General features: G+C 35.1%; 1 protein-coding gene across 1 annotated transcript; it reads left to right on the top strand.

Moving 5' to 3' along the window:
* The first annotated feature begins 387 nt into the window (after positions 1-387).
* LOC107946832 (probable ADP-ribosylation factor GTPase-activating protein AGD9) lies at positions 388-4,464 on the top strand. The gene is made up of 7 exons (XM_016881299.2): positions 388-781; positions 896-1,014; positions 2,094-2,526; positions 2,662-2,922; positions 3,355-3,480; positions 3,895-3,987; positions 4,081-4,464. The coding sequence occupies exons 1-7, from the start codon at positions 710-712 to the stop codon at positions 4,186-4,188; spliced, it is 1,212 nt and encodes a 403-aa protein (XP_016736788.2). The 5' UTR covers positions 388-709; the 3' UTR covers positions 4,189-4,464.
* Positions 4,465-18,021: the final 13,557 nt, after the last annotated feature.

Here is an 18,021-nt window from a genome sequence, read left to right as displayed (position 1 = left end):
CCAAAATATGGGGTTACAACTATGTTTTAAATTCAAGCCCCAACAAACCAAATATGGGCTAAGGAGTCAGCCTCGATTATTTTAAAGATAGCAAATATATTTTTAAAATTAAATTTATGTATTTTTTAAAATTAGAAAAATACATAGATACATATACATGGTTCTCATAAGCCATATATCCATTATTTTATATAAATATTTTACATAAATATGCTATAATCTAATTAAATATGCTTAAAAATCTTAATAGGAAAAAAAGAGTGGTTGATTAATAGCTTAAAAAATGAAATGGAGGAAAAAAAAAAAACCAGGAAAGTCCTAAGAATAACAAAAAAGATGAGGTGGACGAAATATGTAGTTAGTTAGTTGAGGTATAAACATCGAATTAGGGGGGTTGGTAATAAAACCGCCACTTGGCCACCTCCACGCAGGAAATAAGTGGAAGCTCCTCCACCTCTTTTCCCGCCACCATCTCTTCATTCTGTAAGTACCAAAAGGGCTACATTCGTCATTCTGTAAATAAATAAATATTGTTTGCTAATACATTGTTGTCGCCAAATTCGAAAGCCTGCCTGTGCAGAAGAGAAGAGAGGCGAGGAGAGGTGTTACATATCCTTCTCTTCCCTACAGATCTTCTCTTCTTCAATCCAAAACTCCCCAATATTTCTTTCTGAAATTCTAAATAAGATAATTGAAACTAAACACACCAATGGAGTCCTCTGATAACTTGAGCGACAAGAACGCTGTTTTCAGAAAGCTGAAAACAAAATCCGATAACAAGGTTTGTTTTTGTTTTTCTTTCTCTCTCTCTCTCTCTCTTTTTAGATCTGATTAAGCTCTAGAAAATTCCGTTACTCGATCTCTGGTTTTTCTTATTGTTTTTTAAATTTTGTAGATGTGTTTCGATTGTAATGCAAAGAACCCGACGTGGGCGTCGGTGACGTATGGGATCTTTCTTTGCATCGATTGTTCTGCCGTTCATCGGAGTCTCGGTGTCCATGTCAGCTTTGTCAGGTACTAGCATATATATGATTATATAAATACGACTTCCGTTTTTTTATTTATTTATGTTTTTTGAATTAATTGATGTGTTTTAATTTTGTGATCCAAATTTCCAATCACGCGTGAAGAAGTTGTCTATATTTTCTTAAATTAGACGAGGGAAGAAAAAGGCTTTGTTTTCCCTTCTGATTAATCTTTTCGTAAGGAAACTGAACTATCTGGTGTTGACATTTATAAATTTAATATAGGGAAGGTTTGATTAAGCAGATTATGTTCTATTGGTTCCTGGAGGGGTTCTCCAGGAAATGGAATTTCCAAATGAATGCTTGTGAGAAAATTTGGTTCCTTTTATAGTTATATTCCTTTTTACAACCGCCACAGCTGAATTATGATTTGTTCTATATTGTTTCTGAGTGGTCTATATTTTGTTTTCAAAGATGTCTCCCCGCATTTTGTATTTTGTGTCTGTGTGAAAATTCCGTTCATATTTCTATAGGTGGCTTGCATTGGACCTGAATCGTAATATGAAATATCTTCTTTTGTGTTTTTGTAATGAATGTGATAAATTCATTGTCTGATTTATCATGCATATGAGATACGCTGCTACTATGTTAATATTTGTTCTTTGATATATTTCCAAAAACTAAAAGAGGATTGAATTTCTTTTAGTGGTTTGATAGTCGAAACCCTTTTTGTAGAGATTAATAGGCTATCATACTTAACATGTCTGCAAGTTTTTTTGGGTAAACAATGTAGAATGAAAATTACTTCCTGTCACGCTATTTTCTGGGTATTAAGGTTGTTGATGCTCATGTTTAGCCAAAATTGGGGGTTACATAATCACTTAACCTTCTCAAGAATTTCCTCCCTACTGGCTGAAAAAGCACCTTTCCTAGAGTGTCCTACTTACTAGCCAAAACAGCAAGAGCTTTCAGATATTTTGTCTACTGTGAAACATGTTCATTAGTGAAGACTTGTGACTTTGAGAATCTTATGGTGTTAATACCATCATTCAATGTCCCAGCTATTGTGTATATTTTTGAGCCCCTGTGTTTCTGTCCTCGTTCTTAAAAGTACTTATATTTTTGCAGGTCTACAAATTTGGATTCATGGTCTCCTGAACAGTTGAAAATGATGATCTATGGAGGAAACAACCGTGCACAAGTTTTCTTTAAGCAGCATGGATGGACTGATGGTGGCAAAATTGAGGCCAAATATACTTCAAGAGCTGCCGAATTATATAGGCAACTACTAGCAAAAGAAGTCACTAAAAGCATGGAAGAAGAGGTGGGTATGCCATTGTTCCCTGTTGCTACTCAGTCATCGAAAGCATCCAACGGGTTTTTTGATAGCAAGATTGATGAAGCTCCTAAAGAAAGTTCTTTAGGAGGGTTAGGAAAACCGGAAGTTTCTGCTACACAAAAGGCTTCTCATACGGTTGTGACAAGCACTGTCAAGAAGCCTCTTGGTGCAAAGAAGACTGGGAAAACTGGGGGGCTTGGTGCCCGGAAGCTTACTTCAAAGGTATTCGCATAGACTATTGTGAGCTATGCAGTTACAGCAGAGTGATCATAGGGATATCTTGATTAGAACAATTACTTATTTTGGAGTTACTTTAAGGTCCTTTTCTCTTTATAACATAGTCCATTTTAATTTCAGCCAAGTGAAAACCTCTATGACCAGAAGCCTGAAGAGCCAGTTGCCCCTGTTACTTCCTCAACTAAAAACACTGCACCCGTTGCCTCATCTTTTCCATCGCGTTTTGAGTATGTAGAAAATGGTCAATCTTCTGAATTTAATTCTGGTGGCCCACAAGTGGTTAGCCACATTGCTCCTCCAAAATCATCAAGCTTCATTGCTGATTTTGGAATGGACAGGGGGTTTCAGAAGAATTCAGTCTCAAATTCCCCAAAAGTGCAAGTAAGTAATATATCTCCTCGATGACCAAAAGCTTAATATTTTGTACAAGTGGCTGATGGTTTAATGGAAGACCTCCTTTTGGTTTTAGAACATATGGCTCTTCTGTTTGAATCTTCATATCACAAACTTGTACTGCTAGAGACGTTTACCACTTTCATAATGAGTATATTATTCCGGTTATGGTTTTAGCTAAAGTGAAGTTAAAATTTTCTTTGAAAATCAAATTAAAAAACATGAATTTGAAAGGAAAATGCTCCTATATTGCACATGTCCATGTAATACTATGGTTGGAGAATTTGATGGGTAGGAAGTTGTGTGATTATGTTTTACTTTTATAATTTCCCCTGGAAGTGGTCAATCTTAGTTATTATTTCTTTTTTAAACTGTTTCTGCTTTTTTGCTGTTTTTCTTATTGCTTCTTTTTAATCCCAGGTTCAGGAAACAGATGAAGCTAGAAGAAAGTTCTTGAATGCGAAATCTATTTCATCAGCCCAATTTTTTGGTGATCAGACCAGAGCAGCAGACAATGACGCTCAAGTCACTTTGCAGAAATTCTCAGTATGTGCAGCGGCTATTCCTTTCTCGAAAGATATCTTTTTTAAGTGCTCAAAAGACTTAATTATTCTATCACAAATTTTAGTACCATTGCATGTTATCCTTTCCCTTAGTTTTATGGTTTGACAGTCGGCTGTAAACAAAGTAGATTCTTAGAAGGACCGTGATGATAATTTTTAGTTTTCGATTTTAGTATATAACCGTACTAGCATCACTTATTTATGGTCAGGTAGCAAAAGAAAACACTAATTCTTGTAATATGCTTTGTTTAATCATCTTCAACTAAAATATATAGGCATGACTGGAAGTAGTTGGTAATCCAATTATCAGTTCAGTGGCTGTGAGAGCTGTAACAAGTGTAAATTTACTTTGAAATGTGGTTTGTATTATGAATAGCTATCTTGTTCTTTTTTGCAGGGATCAACAGCCATCTCCAGTGCTGATCTATTTGGTAAAGGCGCAGATCATGACCTCACCGCTAGTGACCTCATCAGCCGATTCTCTTTCCAGGTCTGATGGCTAATGTTCTTTTCCCTTTGTTTTGCTTTATTATATGAAGTCGAATTATTTATTCATTTATTTTGTATAAAAATTTTCTGGCAGGCACAACACGATATGTCGAACCTTAAGAACATTGCAGGGGAGACTGGAAAGAAACTTAGCTCATTTGCATCCACTTTTATGTCGGACCTGCAGGATAGAATGCTGTAATGTAGTGTTTTGGGTCTGAATATATACGAGTTTTTGTATTGAATGAAGAGCAAAAGTGGGTTTATCATACAATTGGTTGACAGGGAGAAATAAGATGGTTAAAAACCTCCACAGCACAGAGCGTATGGTGTTTGTGTATTGGGGACCTGAAACAATGAAAAAAAAAAAAAATCAAAGCTGCCAAAATGGCATTTCATTACCTGTGTATTCATGTTCTTTTCTTTATGTTAATAGCTTGGGATTCCTTACGTCAATAAATTTTGCAATTTTCTTTCCCTTTCTCATTCAAATAATAGCATAATGACCAAGTCACTACCCACTTCATACGTTTCCAAAACAAACCTCACCGTGTTTCTTCAGATACTGCTCTGCCCCTCCCCAAGTAATGCATATAAAGCTACATCAAATGGATGGTTTTCCTCTATGGTTTTGGCTGTCATTATCAGATTCCTATGAGAATAAATATCGGCAAACCCATCTAAAGTAAACAAAAAAGGATGGGTAAGGGTAACCCTAGTCACCAAAAAAGATATGGGAACAAAGCATATAGGCCATAGCTATTGATCAACCATCATTCCATTGGCTGTACATAATGCTTATGCTTTTTCGTTTTTAAATAAATAAAACAAAATACTAGTTAAAAAGTACACCAAAAAGCTCTATTTTTTTTAAAGGAATAGTTTCCTTCGTACTCGTTGGAACTTGGAAGACCAGACCAAAACTTTTTTTTCCCCATAATCCTCTTTTTAATGGGTTTGGTAAGGTTCTTCTACCTCTCCTTCTCGTCCAATGAGCTTTCACCTCTACTTTCAATTTCAATTTCTTTTATTGTTTATTTCTCCTTTTCTGAAAAAAAAAAAACCCCATGAGGTTTGCTTTTAGGCACATATTCTTTCCAATAGCTTCATTTCTTTGTACTAGTGATTATATAAATAAACAACTCTTCCACTCTTTTTATTTTTTGTCTTTTTCTTTCTCTTATCATGATCTATCCATTTCCATAATTATTGACTCTCCCACTCCTTGTTGAAGACAAGATCCAAATACTTGCAAGAGAAATAGAATTTGGATTCTTTATCAGCTAAGCTACGTGCAACTTTTACGAAAAGAAACTGAAATTGCCTGCATTAATAGACACACTCCAATTATATAGCTGTATTTCGGAAGTAAGATCATAAATGTATGATATCAGTATAAAAAACACACACATCTCTAAAACTACTTGTAAAGAGATTGGATCAAGAATAAAGACAACCCAAAAGGGAGAGACATTGGAGAAGCATGCATTACCCTACATTATTATTTAGTCTCAGGGATCATATATAAATGGTGAGTGGGTGGGTGAATGAGTGGATGAATTTCATATTAATCAAAATTCAAAGTGAATCAACTTTAGTGTACAATAATTAAGTAAAAGGCAAAGCAATCACTTTTTTTCAGGCATTCAGTATTTTCTTGGATCATCACAAGTAAGCTCCACTCTCTTTCACATATATTCAGTTCATATATATATATGTGGGTGTGTATGTATATAGTGGGAAACCGCTAAGAAACTTCCAAGCTTGGGCTATCAAAGGGCATGGGATTTAATGTAATTTTGGTATAAACACAGTGAAGTTGACGTAGTTGTGATAATGAAAGATGGCAAATGACAAAGAGAAGGAAACAACTTCGTTGGGCTGCTCTCGTGGCAATGAAAATCATGCCACCTTCTTTGCAACTTGCTCCACCCCTCCAACCCTAAAAGATCCTTTATTTATTTTCCTGACATTACATTATAAAATTTATATAAAGGAGCTTTGTTTTTATTAAGACTTATGGTTCGTACAAAATTACCTTCATATTATTTTTAGAATTTTCGTTCACACGGATGGAAGGTGTATGACCAAATTTTATTATAAAATTCTAATCATTTACCAAGTCAACATTCTAAAATTCAACAATAATTTCGATTAAGAAATCTTCCTATTTAATTCACTAATATTAATTTTATAATAATATTATATATTTGACATTTATGATATATATAAAAATAAAATACAATATTATAACATTAAAAACAGATCAAGCCGGGTTCGATTAAGACCTTCAACGTTGAAGTACAAGCTTGACTTATATTTTAAATGAGCCTTGCTTAAGTTCATTTTTCAAATCCTTTCAATTGTTGAGAGAGATTTGAACTTGAATGAATAGTTCAACTCTTGAATAAGTATGCTACGCTTTTTTATTTTTATTTTTATTTAACGATAAAAGGTGTTGTAATTATAATAAAACAAAAATTAAAATTTTAAAAATTATGAAATATTATATTATAAGAATAATATACATTGAATGCCTTAGGAGAGAACAACAAATTTCAAATCAGATATCTAAACAAATAGAGTCAGAAGTAAAAAAAAAAAAACAAAGAAAGATATTAATGCCCTTAAATTTGAGAAAATTCAAACAAAATAAAACGACGGCAAAGGTACGCAGCAAAACAAAAAGGAGGAAGAATAGTCAAAGTCAAAATCTTGACTTGATGACATGGCACAAAGTCATTGGCCAGAACGCTAAACCTACGAAGACGTGAGAAATGAGACGGAAGGGGGGCAGTCGCAGTTGCAATAATAGAAAGCCGTCCCACACCAAACCACACGGTGTGAAAAACGACGTAGCATCAAACAGCACCAATCTTTTGGTGGGTTCAAACCTTGTGTGCCCATTGTCTTCTATAGTGCAACCCATCCCCATATTCAAATCAACCCAATTAATTCTACCATAAAACATCTTCTATTCGTTTTATTTTTCACATATATATATTTGGAGTGTGTTTATTTGCAGTTAATATAAAATCAATGATGACAGTGAGATTATATACTGTGGTGATATTGTAACTTGAGACAAAAACTAAACTAAACGTATCACACTGCACCGTTCATCCAAATCTATACTTGAAATAAAATTTTAATATAATTTAATTGTTTAACTTTGATGAATAAAAGAGAAGAAGCTACTTAATTTTGTTTGATTCACCTATTGTCTTCTTATTTCATTGAACACAAATATGTGCTACTTAAAAAGAGGATAAGTGTTGAGAGCTAGTTGTTTTGTTTATATAATATAGCAATAATTGATGTTTACTTTGTCATCATTTTTGGGTAAAATTGGAAACTAGAATATGTATAACTGTTACAAATTTATTAAAAGAAAAATTTAAAATATTTAAGGCATTTTATTGTCAGAGTGCGAATGCTAAAGAATTGAGTTTGATATGTACAAGTTGCAATTCAAGATTCAACAATGAAAAGTAGATCAGCCCTCTTAATTGATTGTTAAGCAGTTTAAGTTTGTTGTTTCCTTACGAGATTGCAATTACTTGTCCAGGGATTTTGGAGGCAAGATGAAGCTTGCAAGAAGGTTCAATCCCCAATTATTCTAATTCGTATAGGGATTATACTCCTTTCCATTCTTTATAAACTACTCAGAAATAAAATAAATTATGTGCAATTAAATTCTGTCTAGAAAATTTATTCACCGAAAAAGAAAAATTGTTAAGTGGTAAACCCATATGAAGGTGAAAACAATGATTCACTTGAAGAGTAAAGGGTCATGAAGGGAAGAAGAGTTGGAGAGGAAGAGGTGCAACCTAGATAAGAGATAGGAGATGTTTGTGAGGTTGACTTTTTCATGCCACTTGTTCTCTTTTGATTGGTGAGCTTGTCATTCAACCGTTCTTTGTTAAGTTGGTTGTGTTTGCAAGATATGCAAAATATGTTGATGATAAATAATAATCATGTTGTTAAAATGATTGAAGGATATATCTTTTGTTCTTAAACGAGATAGCCTCTTAATGAGGTCTAACGGAAATGCCTCTTAGTAAAAGTAAGGCGGAGAATGTACGACAAAAATATTTATTTTTCTTTCATGTAATATTTTTTTTTGTATAATTATATGATGTCTGAAATGATGATATGTATATATATATATATATGTTTAATATGGAAAGAAAGGTTGATTCTTGTTTCTGGCAAGTAATTCAAACAGGAACTTGCTTAGGAGTTAAACTTCTTGTCTACACAAACAAAAACCAATTTTCTTCTCTAGTTTTTCACTAGTAAGAAAGAAGAAGGTTCTTTCTAGCTTGAACCTAAAGAAATGCAAAGAAACTTAATTACTACAATTATATTTCATGTCATGATATGGACATGTCAGGTTCACAATAAAAGCATCATAGTATATGTATGGGTGTGTTCAAAGAAATTTCACTGCAACAGTCTGCAAACAAAACAAAATAAAAAAAAAATATTTTATAAAAGAAAAATATGGGGGACTTTAGAAAAAAAAGAATAATCTCTTTTCCCCAGAAAAATCCCATACAAGATTTGTGTGTATACCAGAATATGAATTAGGGATATGTAATAATCATCCTCATTGATTCTCAAATATCTTCTTCTTCTAGGCTTAGTTAGGTGATTCTCAATAATCATCTTTTACTACCTCCTTATTGCATGCTATTACTTAGTGACTTCATCTTTATAGTGCCACACCACCTTTTCAAGTCCAAAATCTTGTTTTTCATACTATACTATGGATAAGGAATATTTCCATATCAAATTTGAAATTAATGTTAATAAAAAATTTAATGTTGAAATAAGAGCGATGTTAGAAGGATTATTCTTAACTTGGGATAATGGGTTTCAGGAAGTTGAAGCTGAGTGTGATAATACTTTATTGGTTGAATTACTTTTGTATGGTGGAGGAGTTAGCAGTAGTTTAGTCGGTTGTTACATCAAGTTTTGCGTCGGAAATGGGAGATTCGTATTCGACATATCCCAAGAACTCTTAATGGTATTGCGGATCACATGACTAAATGTGTTGATACATGTAGTTTTTTGATACGTTTATTTAGATCCCCACCGACTTTAGTCATGAATTTGTTGGGAAGAGATTGCAACATGTCTGTTTCCTCTTGATTATGTGTTTATCTAATATAATCGTTTAATGCTGTTCTTTTTTACAAAAAAGAAAAATTAATATAATCTTTTGTATTAAATAGACTAGTCGGGTAAATTTTTTAAAAAATAATTGTGATTGGATAACTTAAAGCATATGTGCCCACCTTAATCTCGTTTGTGTGATTTTATTATATGAATTTCTTTGTAGCATTTAAGACCAAAGTTGAAATTGTCCAGTCATTGTCTCTTTTCGATTATCTATAAGCATGGATGTTCTCTTGTGGACCCCCGCAACCTTTTCTTTAAAAAAAAATTTAGGTATTTATCCAAGTACTATATAACCTTACATGATTAACAATTATTTTAAAGTATTTATATATATCACATTGAACACCTTCTTCTTGCATAGGTAGGTTTTGAAAATCATAAAACACAATAAAAAGTTGGTTCAACTCAAACATGTTGATTTTTTTTTATATTTTATTATGAGGTGAAATTGGTTCTCTAGGAGAAAATATTCCAAGTGTTATTTTTTGAGTAGTCGATTTGGACCCTAATAATTTAATATATTTTTTTTGTGTCGATAAAATAAATTCCTCACATGTATAGTCTCTTTAAATTTAATTAGATAAAGTTTTTATTATACCTCTTTTGGATTTAAACACGTGCCAACATAATAAGTTATATAAGAAATGCCCACAATCAACACTCTTGACTTTCTAATTATCCAGTCTCTTCCACCATGACGTCCTGATAATTAATCCTCTCGATTCTCTTGTCTCCATTCAACCCCTAGTCTCAACAAGAGACCTATGCCACCTGCTTCCTTTTAAAAAGTACGAACCTCTTGCTTCTATGGATAGCCACCTGTTTGATAGGCATCCTTAACAGGTAACCGCTTTTTAGGTGTGAACACATCTTTATAGGTCATTGGGCCCCACCTAAACATCACAATCTCGTATTGCCATAGGCCTTACTATGCACACCCCCCTACGTATGTTGTAATGGCAACCTCCTATGTAATGACCTGCCACGCCAAACTAGCTGACAAGAGAACCTCTCTTATAAATATCGAAGAGGATGGTTTGGAGCCTTTAAGCAACATTTAAGCACTTACTCCTTGTTACCTTGCCTCCTCAACCTTCTCTCTATCCTTTTGTTTTCACCATATTTTAACTTTAATAAAGTATTGCTAAAAATCTTCAAAGATGTGCTTTGGTAGTCCAAGGTTTCTTAGTTAACAAATTGTTGACGCTATTTTTTTGATGTAAACGGGGTCAACTTGGATTTTTAAAATAAAACGAAAAATGGGAGTCGCCACCAATCTTTTTTGATAAGGTGTGATCGGGTCACCTCGTAAAACGGTTATTTTTAATAAACGATTTAGATTTTATTAAAACAACGATTTTTTTTTGTCTACGAAATTCAGAAAAATGGGTTCGGGAGTCGGTTACGCACGAGGAAGGATTAGCACCCTCGATACGCCCAAAATTGGTACCTAGTTGATTAATCAGTGTCTTAGTGTCGAAAATTGAAAAGCTTTAAAATAAATTTTGAAATACGATCCCTTTTTATGAATGTTTAGCTAACTTGAAGTGGATATTAAGATTCTCTCATTTCGAAAGAGTAAAATATCACATCCAACACGTAGGACACGACATTTCTAACCTTCGATACCCAAAATCATCTCATGATTTCCAAATCTTATGCATTGAAATTTTAAAAAGGATATCCGTTTATTCGGTCAAGTGATAAATCGAAACCCAACACGTAGGGCATGATTTCTCGAAATTTCCAAACACGAAATATTGCCTTACTTGCAAAGAATCTTATCTCGAGGTAATAAGATGTCACATCCAGTGAGTTAGGACACAACACCTCAAATCTCAGAGAGTAAGCATTTTATTTAAAACTCGTATTATGATTTAAAAGAATATGCCGTTATTTAGGTTAAATGAGAAAAATCGAAACCCAGTAAATTAGGACACGATTTTCTCGAATTTCCAAGAACAGAATATTGCCTTATTTTATTTTTGTATATTCAAATAAATATGTATGCAATGTTTAAAACCATGCATATCATTTGAGTTTCAGTGTAAAGAATGAACCTTTAACATGGCTCATGATGTGATTGGAATAATAATAGAATGATAACACGAATAAACAACATAACGACTTATCTATAATAATAAAACAACGAGTATGCCGGGGCAATTAGCAACTAAATCTAATATTAATTAAACCATGATATACATAAGAATAATAATGAAAGAAAGTGGAATATGTATAAAAAATGAATATGCAAACATCAAAAAGAAATAAATAAATAACAAAGAAGGGTTAAAATAATATAACAATGACGATAGTAAGATTTGGTGAAAACATGAGATTATAGACAATCATATTTAAGAAATATATGTAATAATGAACAAAAAAATTGAAATTATATAAATAAATAAATCAAACAACTTGAAGTAATACAAAATTTAAGGATAAATAGGTGTACGTGTAATATTACATTTAGAAATAAAATAGCAAACAAATAGTTAAAAGTAATGTTGGATAATAATCTAGGTAGAGTATTAAAAAGGAATAATAATAAAAATACTATGATAGTAATGATGACAATATTAATAATCAAATTGCAACAACAAAACGAACAAAGTGGCTCAAAATAAAATCAAAATCAAAATAGGAGGTGCATAATAATAAAAGGTAAAATATAAGAAATACATAATAATAATAATAATAATAATAATAATACGCGTAGTAGAAAACACAAATAATCTAGATTTTAAAATATACGTGTATATATATAGATATATATAAAAGTACTTAAATGGAATATTATACAAAATGTTAGGATAATATAACATGAAAATTCCAAAATAATGATTTTTCAACAAGGCAAAACCAATAAAGCAATCTCGGCAAAAAGAGAAGAAAAAATAATAAATAAATAAAAATAAAAAAAAATAAAAAATTGAATGAATCCTTTTGGAAATAAGTATTGAATAGATAATAAGCCTAATTAAAATAAATTTAAAATAAAAGGGGTAATCTGAAAATAAAGAAACCAACATGGGGGATCACTGTGTAATGTGCGCAAATGCACAAGGACTAAAACTGGAAATAATCCAGGTCCCATAATGTAGTGCTTAGACGCGGACCGAATTGCCAACATGCGTATATTTTGAAGCCAAATTAAAAAAGGAAGTGAAATAAATAAGGTATGGTTGAGTGCTTGCACAAAGGGGGAGGACTCAATGTGAAATTCCCCTATTTTAAACTTAAAAGGCGCAGATCAGGCCTGTTAAACAAGTTGAAATGCGGGCCTTCCTTTTTACAAATAATTTAAAACCCCTTTTTCAAATGCAGCCACCTTTTAACTAAAAAAATCTATAATCCTAAAATCAATTAAACATTGCAGCAAAAAAACAAAAAAAGGAAAGAAAAAGGGGAAACCCAAAATGTTTGCCCCCGTTTGGTCTGCCGTTCAACCACCATCAGTCCACCATGAACGATGGATGGTGGTCTACCAAAGCGTTCCCCTTATGCATTCATTTAAAGCCCAGCCTCAAGGCTCATCAATTTCGGCCTCAAAACCCCTCTCAACCTTCGACGCCGGCGAAGAAGACGAGGATTTGGTGGCTCGTTCGCAAAGTAAGTCTTCTATCTTCTCTTTGTTATACTAAAACGCATGCAGAGCAAAAAAGAAAACAAAATAGACCTGAGAAAAATAATGTACAAGACTTTTGAAATCTTTTTTTCTTTTTGATTGCTCTTTTTTTTATGTTTCAATCTATGTGTGTATAAAAATACAATGTTTTTTTTATTCCCGAAATTCCCCTATTTTCAATCAGTTCCCTCTCCCCAAAATACCATCGATCCCCCCCTTTTATTCGTTTTTCATGCGATAGATAAATCAAAGAAAACAGAAACGAAATCGAAAGAAAAATGAGAATCAAATCACCTTGTGGAGACTTTTTGTTCAAGCTTTTCTGTATTGATTTGTTTTTTTTTGTGTCTGTATTCGTAAAAAGAAAGAAACCCCCCCGAGTTCGATTTTGCTTGTGGCTTTTATAGCCAAAAATACAATATTCTGTTACTGTTTATTGCTCCATTTTTTTTGTCTTTTTCCTTTGCTTGTTTGCAGGTGCGGCAAAGGCATGGTGGTGGTAGACGGTATGGGGGTGTGTGATGGTGCTGGTGGCAGACAGCATGGGAGAGTGGGAAGAGGCAAGTGGGAGTTTAGGGTTTTGGGATTTTATTATTTGGGTTATTTGTTGGTATGGGCCCGGGCAAAAATGGGCTTTTACAGCTGCCCCTCTTTGCTCATTTTCGTGTAACGAGAATAGAGCAAAGACATCAAAAGGGCCAATTTTGCCCGGTCTTGCCGAGTCTTGACTTTTGGTGCTCATCTTCTTCAAGTAGCCTTATTCCAGTCTGCTACGTCTTGTTGCTTCGATCCACTCTACTGCAACTTCAGATACGCCTTGTAGCTTCAATCTATTCTGCTACGACTCCATGGGGATGAGATTTGTGTTTTTAGTCTGCTCCACTACTATTTAGGGAGATAAGACTGGATGTGATCTGCTCCACTATTGCTTAGGGAGATAAGATCTGTAATCTTCACTCTATTCTACTGTTGCCCAGGGAGATAGAACTACTGGCTTTAATGTACTCCACCGTAATCAAGGAGGTAAAATCCGCCATCTTCGACCTGCTTCGCTGCCAAATACAGGAAGGTAAGATCTGCAATCTTCAATCTATTCCACTGCCAAATACAGGGAGATAGAGTTATCGGCTTCAATGTACTCCACTGTAGTCAGGGAGGTAAAATCTGCCATCTTTGATCTGCTTCGCTGCCAAATACAGGAAGGCAAGATCTGCAATCTTCAATCTATTCCACTGCCAAATACAGGGAGATAGAATTATCGGCTTCAACGTACTCCACTGTAGTCAGGGAGGTAAAATCTGCCATCTTTGATCTGCTTCGCTGCCAAATACAGGAAGGCAAGATTTGCAATCTTCAATCTATTCCACTGCCAAATACAGGGAGATAGAGTTATCGGCTTCAATGTACTCCACTATAGTCAGGGAGGTAAAATCTGACATCTTTGACCTGCTTCGTTGCCAAATACAGGAAGGCAAGATCTGCAATCTTCAATCTATTCCACTGCTCAATACAGGGAGATAGAGTTATCGGCTTCAACGTACTCCACTGTAGTTAGGGAGGTAAAGTCTGCCGTCTTCGACCTGCAATCTATTCTACTGCTAAATACAGGGAGATAGAGTCTATTTTTTCAATCCACTTCTTACCAGTATAGGAAGACCGGAACTGTTATCTTTGATCTATTTCACGCCAATACGTAAAGACAAGATCTGATTTCCTCGATCTACTTCGCCACCAATATAGAAAGATAAGATCTGCTTTCCTCGATCTACTTCGCCACCAATGTGGGAAGACAAGATCTGCATCTTCGATCCACTTCCTACCAATATAGGAAGATAGGATCTGCTACCTTCGATCTTCTTCACGCCAATACATGAAGACAAGATCTGCTTTCTGCGATCTACTTCGCCACCAATATGGGAAGACAAGATCTGCATCTTTGATCTACTTCCTATCAATATAGGAAGATAGGACCTGCTATCTTCGATCTACTTCATGCCAATACATTAAGACAAGATCTGCTTTCTGCGATCTACTTCGCCACCAATATGGGAAGACAAGATCTGCATCTTCGATCCACTTCCTACCAATATAGGAAGATAGGATCTGCTACCTTCGATCTTCTTCATGCCAATACATGAAGACAAGATCTGCTTTCTGCGATCTACTTCGCCACCAATATGGGAAGACAAGATCTGCATCTTCGATCCACTTCCTACCAATATAGGAAGATAGGATCTGCTACCTTCGATCTTCTTCACGCCAATACATGAAGACAATATCTGTTTTCTGCGATCTACTTCGCCACCAATATGGAAAGACAAGATCTGCATCTTTGATCTACTTCCTACCAATATAGGAAGATAGGACCTATTTACGCCTAGTGTTTAGGATGACATGATCAGAATGAACCAAATGCTCCTAACTAGATGTGTATGTATTATATTTGTAGAATGTCATGAGGATGATCCATTTTTAATGCTTAGGTTGTCATTCCTCATTGTTCATCAAGGTTCTATCACTGATGTCTTCTTGTTCAGCCAGTACCTTTGACAGAAAACCTAAAGAAATAGACGCTATTTAGACTATCATTTCTCAAATGTTTCCAACCCTTAGGTTTGGTTAGTTCTAAACAATAGTCCTATTTCAGGTCCTCGTATTATTTAGAAACTTTCAGAGTAATATGCAGAACTCCTTCTGCATGTGTATTGTCAGTCCATTAATCGTTATTTCAATGAAAAATGCTTGAAAAAGATTATCAAAATGGACAAAATGAAATTTTGTTGAGAGCAAAGCTCTAAATAAACAAATCAAGATAGCAAATTTTGCTGAGATACGAGATGAATAAGATGAAAAAGATTATCACAATGAATAAGATGGAACTTTATTGAGAGCAGAGCTCTAAATGAACAAATAGCAAATTTTGCTAAGATGTAAATAAGATAAAAAAAAGGTGCCCCCGATATCGCAGCATGAGCTTCTCTGCACAAACTCTGTGTTTAGAAGTCCTAAAAGACTTTGTTGATGCCCCAAGATATAGCATCTTTCCTTCTTGTTAATTCGGAGAAGACAAAACTACTCTATGCCTCATCTTTGATCGAAAATTTGAATTGCCCATTCCTGGGTTTTCAATCCAAAACCCTTTGGTCTCAAGGCGCCCTTTGCGGGTTTTCGCCTTGGCCTCTCCTTTTTTTTTTTAGGCAAAGTACCTCTTCACTGAATCCGAATTCACAGGATTGGGCAAGCTTTTGCCATCCATCCCAGTTAAAATTAATGCCCCTCCTGAAAAGGCCTTTTTTACTACATAAGGTCCCTCCCAGTTTGGCATCCACTTTCCTCTGAAGTCTTTTTGTATGGGAAGGATCTTCTTCAGTACCAAGTCCCCTTCATGGAAGTTTCTAGGACGAACTTTCTTATTGTAAGCTCGCATCATTCGTTTCTGGTACATTTGACCATAACGGATAGCTCTTAACCTCCTTTCTTCAATCAAGTTCAGCTGATCATATCGAGATTGGACCCATTCTGCTTCGTCTAACTTTAGTTCTAAAAAAACTCGGAGAGAGGGAATTTCAACCTCAATTGGTAGCACTGCCTCCATTCCATAAACCAAAGAGAATGGTGTTGCCCCGGTAGAAGTCCTGACGAACGTTCGATAAGCATAGAGGGCGAATGGCAACTTCTCGTGCCAATCTCTATAGGTCTCAGTCATTTTCCCCACAATCTTTTTGATATTTTTATTGGTTGCCTCCACCGCACCATTCATCTTTGGACGATATGGCGATGAGTTGTGGTGCTTGATCTTGAATTGCCTACAAACCTCTGCTATCGTGCTATTATTCAAATTTAATGCGTTGTCAGATATAATCCTTTCGGGCATTCCATACCGACATATGATTTCCTTCTTTAAAAACTTGCTGACAGCTGTCTTTGTGACGTTGGCGTAAGAAATAGCCTCTACCCACTTAGTAAAGTAGTCAATCACTACAAAAATGAAACGATGTCCGTTTGAAGCCTTTGGCGATATCGGCCCAATGACGTCCATGCCCCACATGGAGAAAGGCCATGGGGAAGTCATGACGTGAAGAGGTGATGGAGGCACATGAATTTTGTCTCCATAAATCTGGCATTTATGGCACTTCTTAGCATATTTGATGCAGTCTCTTTCTATGGTAGACCAATAATATCCAAATCTCATGATCTGTCTGGCCATTGTGAAACCGTTAGCGTGTGTTCCACAAATACCATCATGGACTTTTTCCAAGATCTGCTTGGCTTCCACAGCGTCCACACATCTTAACAGCACCTGATCTTTTCCTCTTTTGTACAAGATCTCTCCATCTAAGACATAACCACTGGCCATCCTCCTCAACATTCTCTTGTCATTCTTAGTTGCTTGGTTTGGGTATTCACGATTTTTCACGTATCGCAATATATCCTGATACCAAGGGTTGTCGTCCTTTTCTTCTTCCTTGTCAATGTTACAACAGTGGGCTGGAGCATCATAAACGCTCATTTGGATAGGCTTCACATCTTCTGGTCTATTTACTTTGATCATGGAAGCCAATGTAGCTAAAGCGTCGGCCATCTGATTCTCGTCTCGTGGGAGATAACAAAAAGTGATGTCGTCAAACTCCTCAATCAATTCTAGGACTATCCTTCGGTAACTAATCAACTTAGGGTCTCTTGTTTCCCATTCGCCTTTGAGCTGATAAATTACCAATGCCGAATCCCCATATACCTCAAGTACCTTGATTTTGCGTTCCCTAGCCGTGCGGATTCCCATGATACATGCTTCATATTCCGCCATGTTATTTGTACAATCAAAATCTAGTTTACTGGTGAAAGGATAATGATCACCGTTTGGAGATACCAAGACTGCCCCAATCCCGTTGCCCATGGCATTTGAGGCTCCGTCAAAATTTAATTTCCAAGTATTGCCTTCTTGTGTGCTTGCTTCAGTAGTTGCCACATACATCAGATCCTCATTTGGGAAATCAAAGTTCAAAGGCTCATAATCGTCCAGGGTTCTACTTGCTAGAAAATCTGCTATCGCGCTCCCTTTTACAGCCTTTTGATTCACATAGGTTATGTCAAATTCAGATAGTAGAATTTGCCATCGGGCCATCCTTCCGTTTAGAGAAGTTGACTCCATCATGTATTTCAGAGGGTCTAACTTTGAGATTAACCAAGTCGTATGGTACAACATGTATTGTCTCAATC

The sequence above is a fragment of the Gossypium hirsutum genome, chromosome D12, assembly GCF_007990345.1.
Source record: "Gossypium hirsutum isolate 1008001.06 chromosome D12, Gossypium_hirsutum_v2.1, whole genome shotgun sequence".
Lineage (NCBI taxonomy): Eukaryota > Viridiplantae > Streptophyta > Magnoliopsida > Malvales > Malvaceae > Gossypium > Gossypium hirsutum.
Note: the sequence above shows the minus strand (reverse complement) of the source record. Positions and strands in the feature narration are given on the sequence as shown.

Coding starts and splice junctions, on each gene's coding strand:
- LOC107946832 (XM_016881299.2), top strand. CDS start 710: ATGGAGTCCTCTGATAACTTGAGCGACAAGAACGCTGTTTTCAGAAAG. Junction 782..895: donor AAACAAAATCCGATAACAAG/GTTTGTTTTTGT, acceptor TAAATTTTGTAG/ATGTGTTTCGATTGTAATGC. Junction 2,923..3,354: donor CAAATTCCCCAAAAGTGCAA/GTAAGTAATATA, acceptor TTTTAATCCCAG/GTTCAGGAAACAGATGAAGC.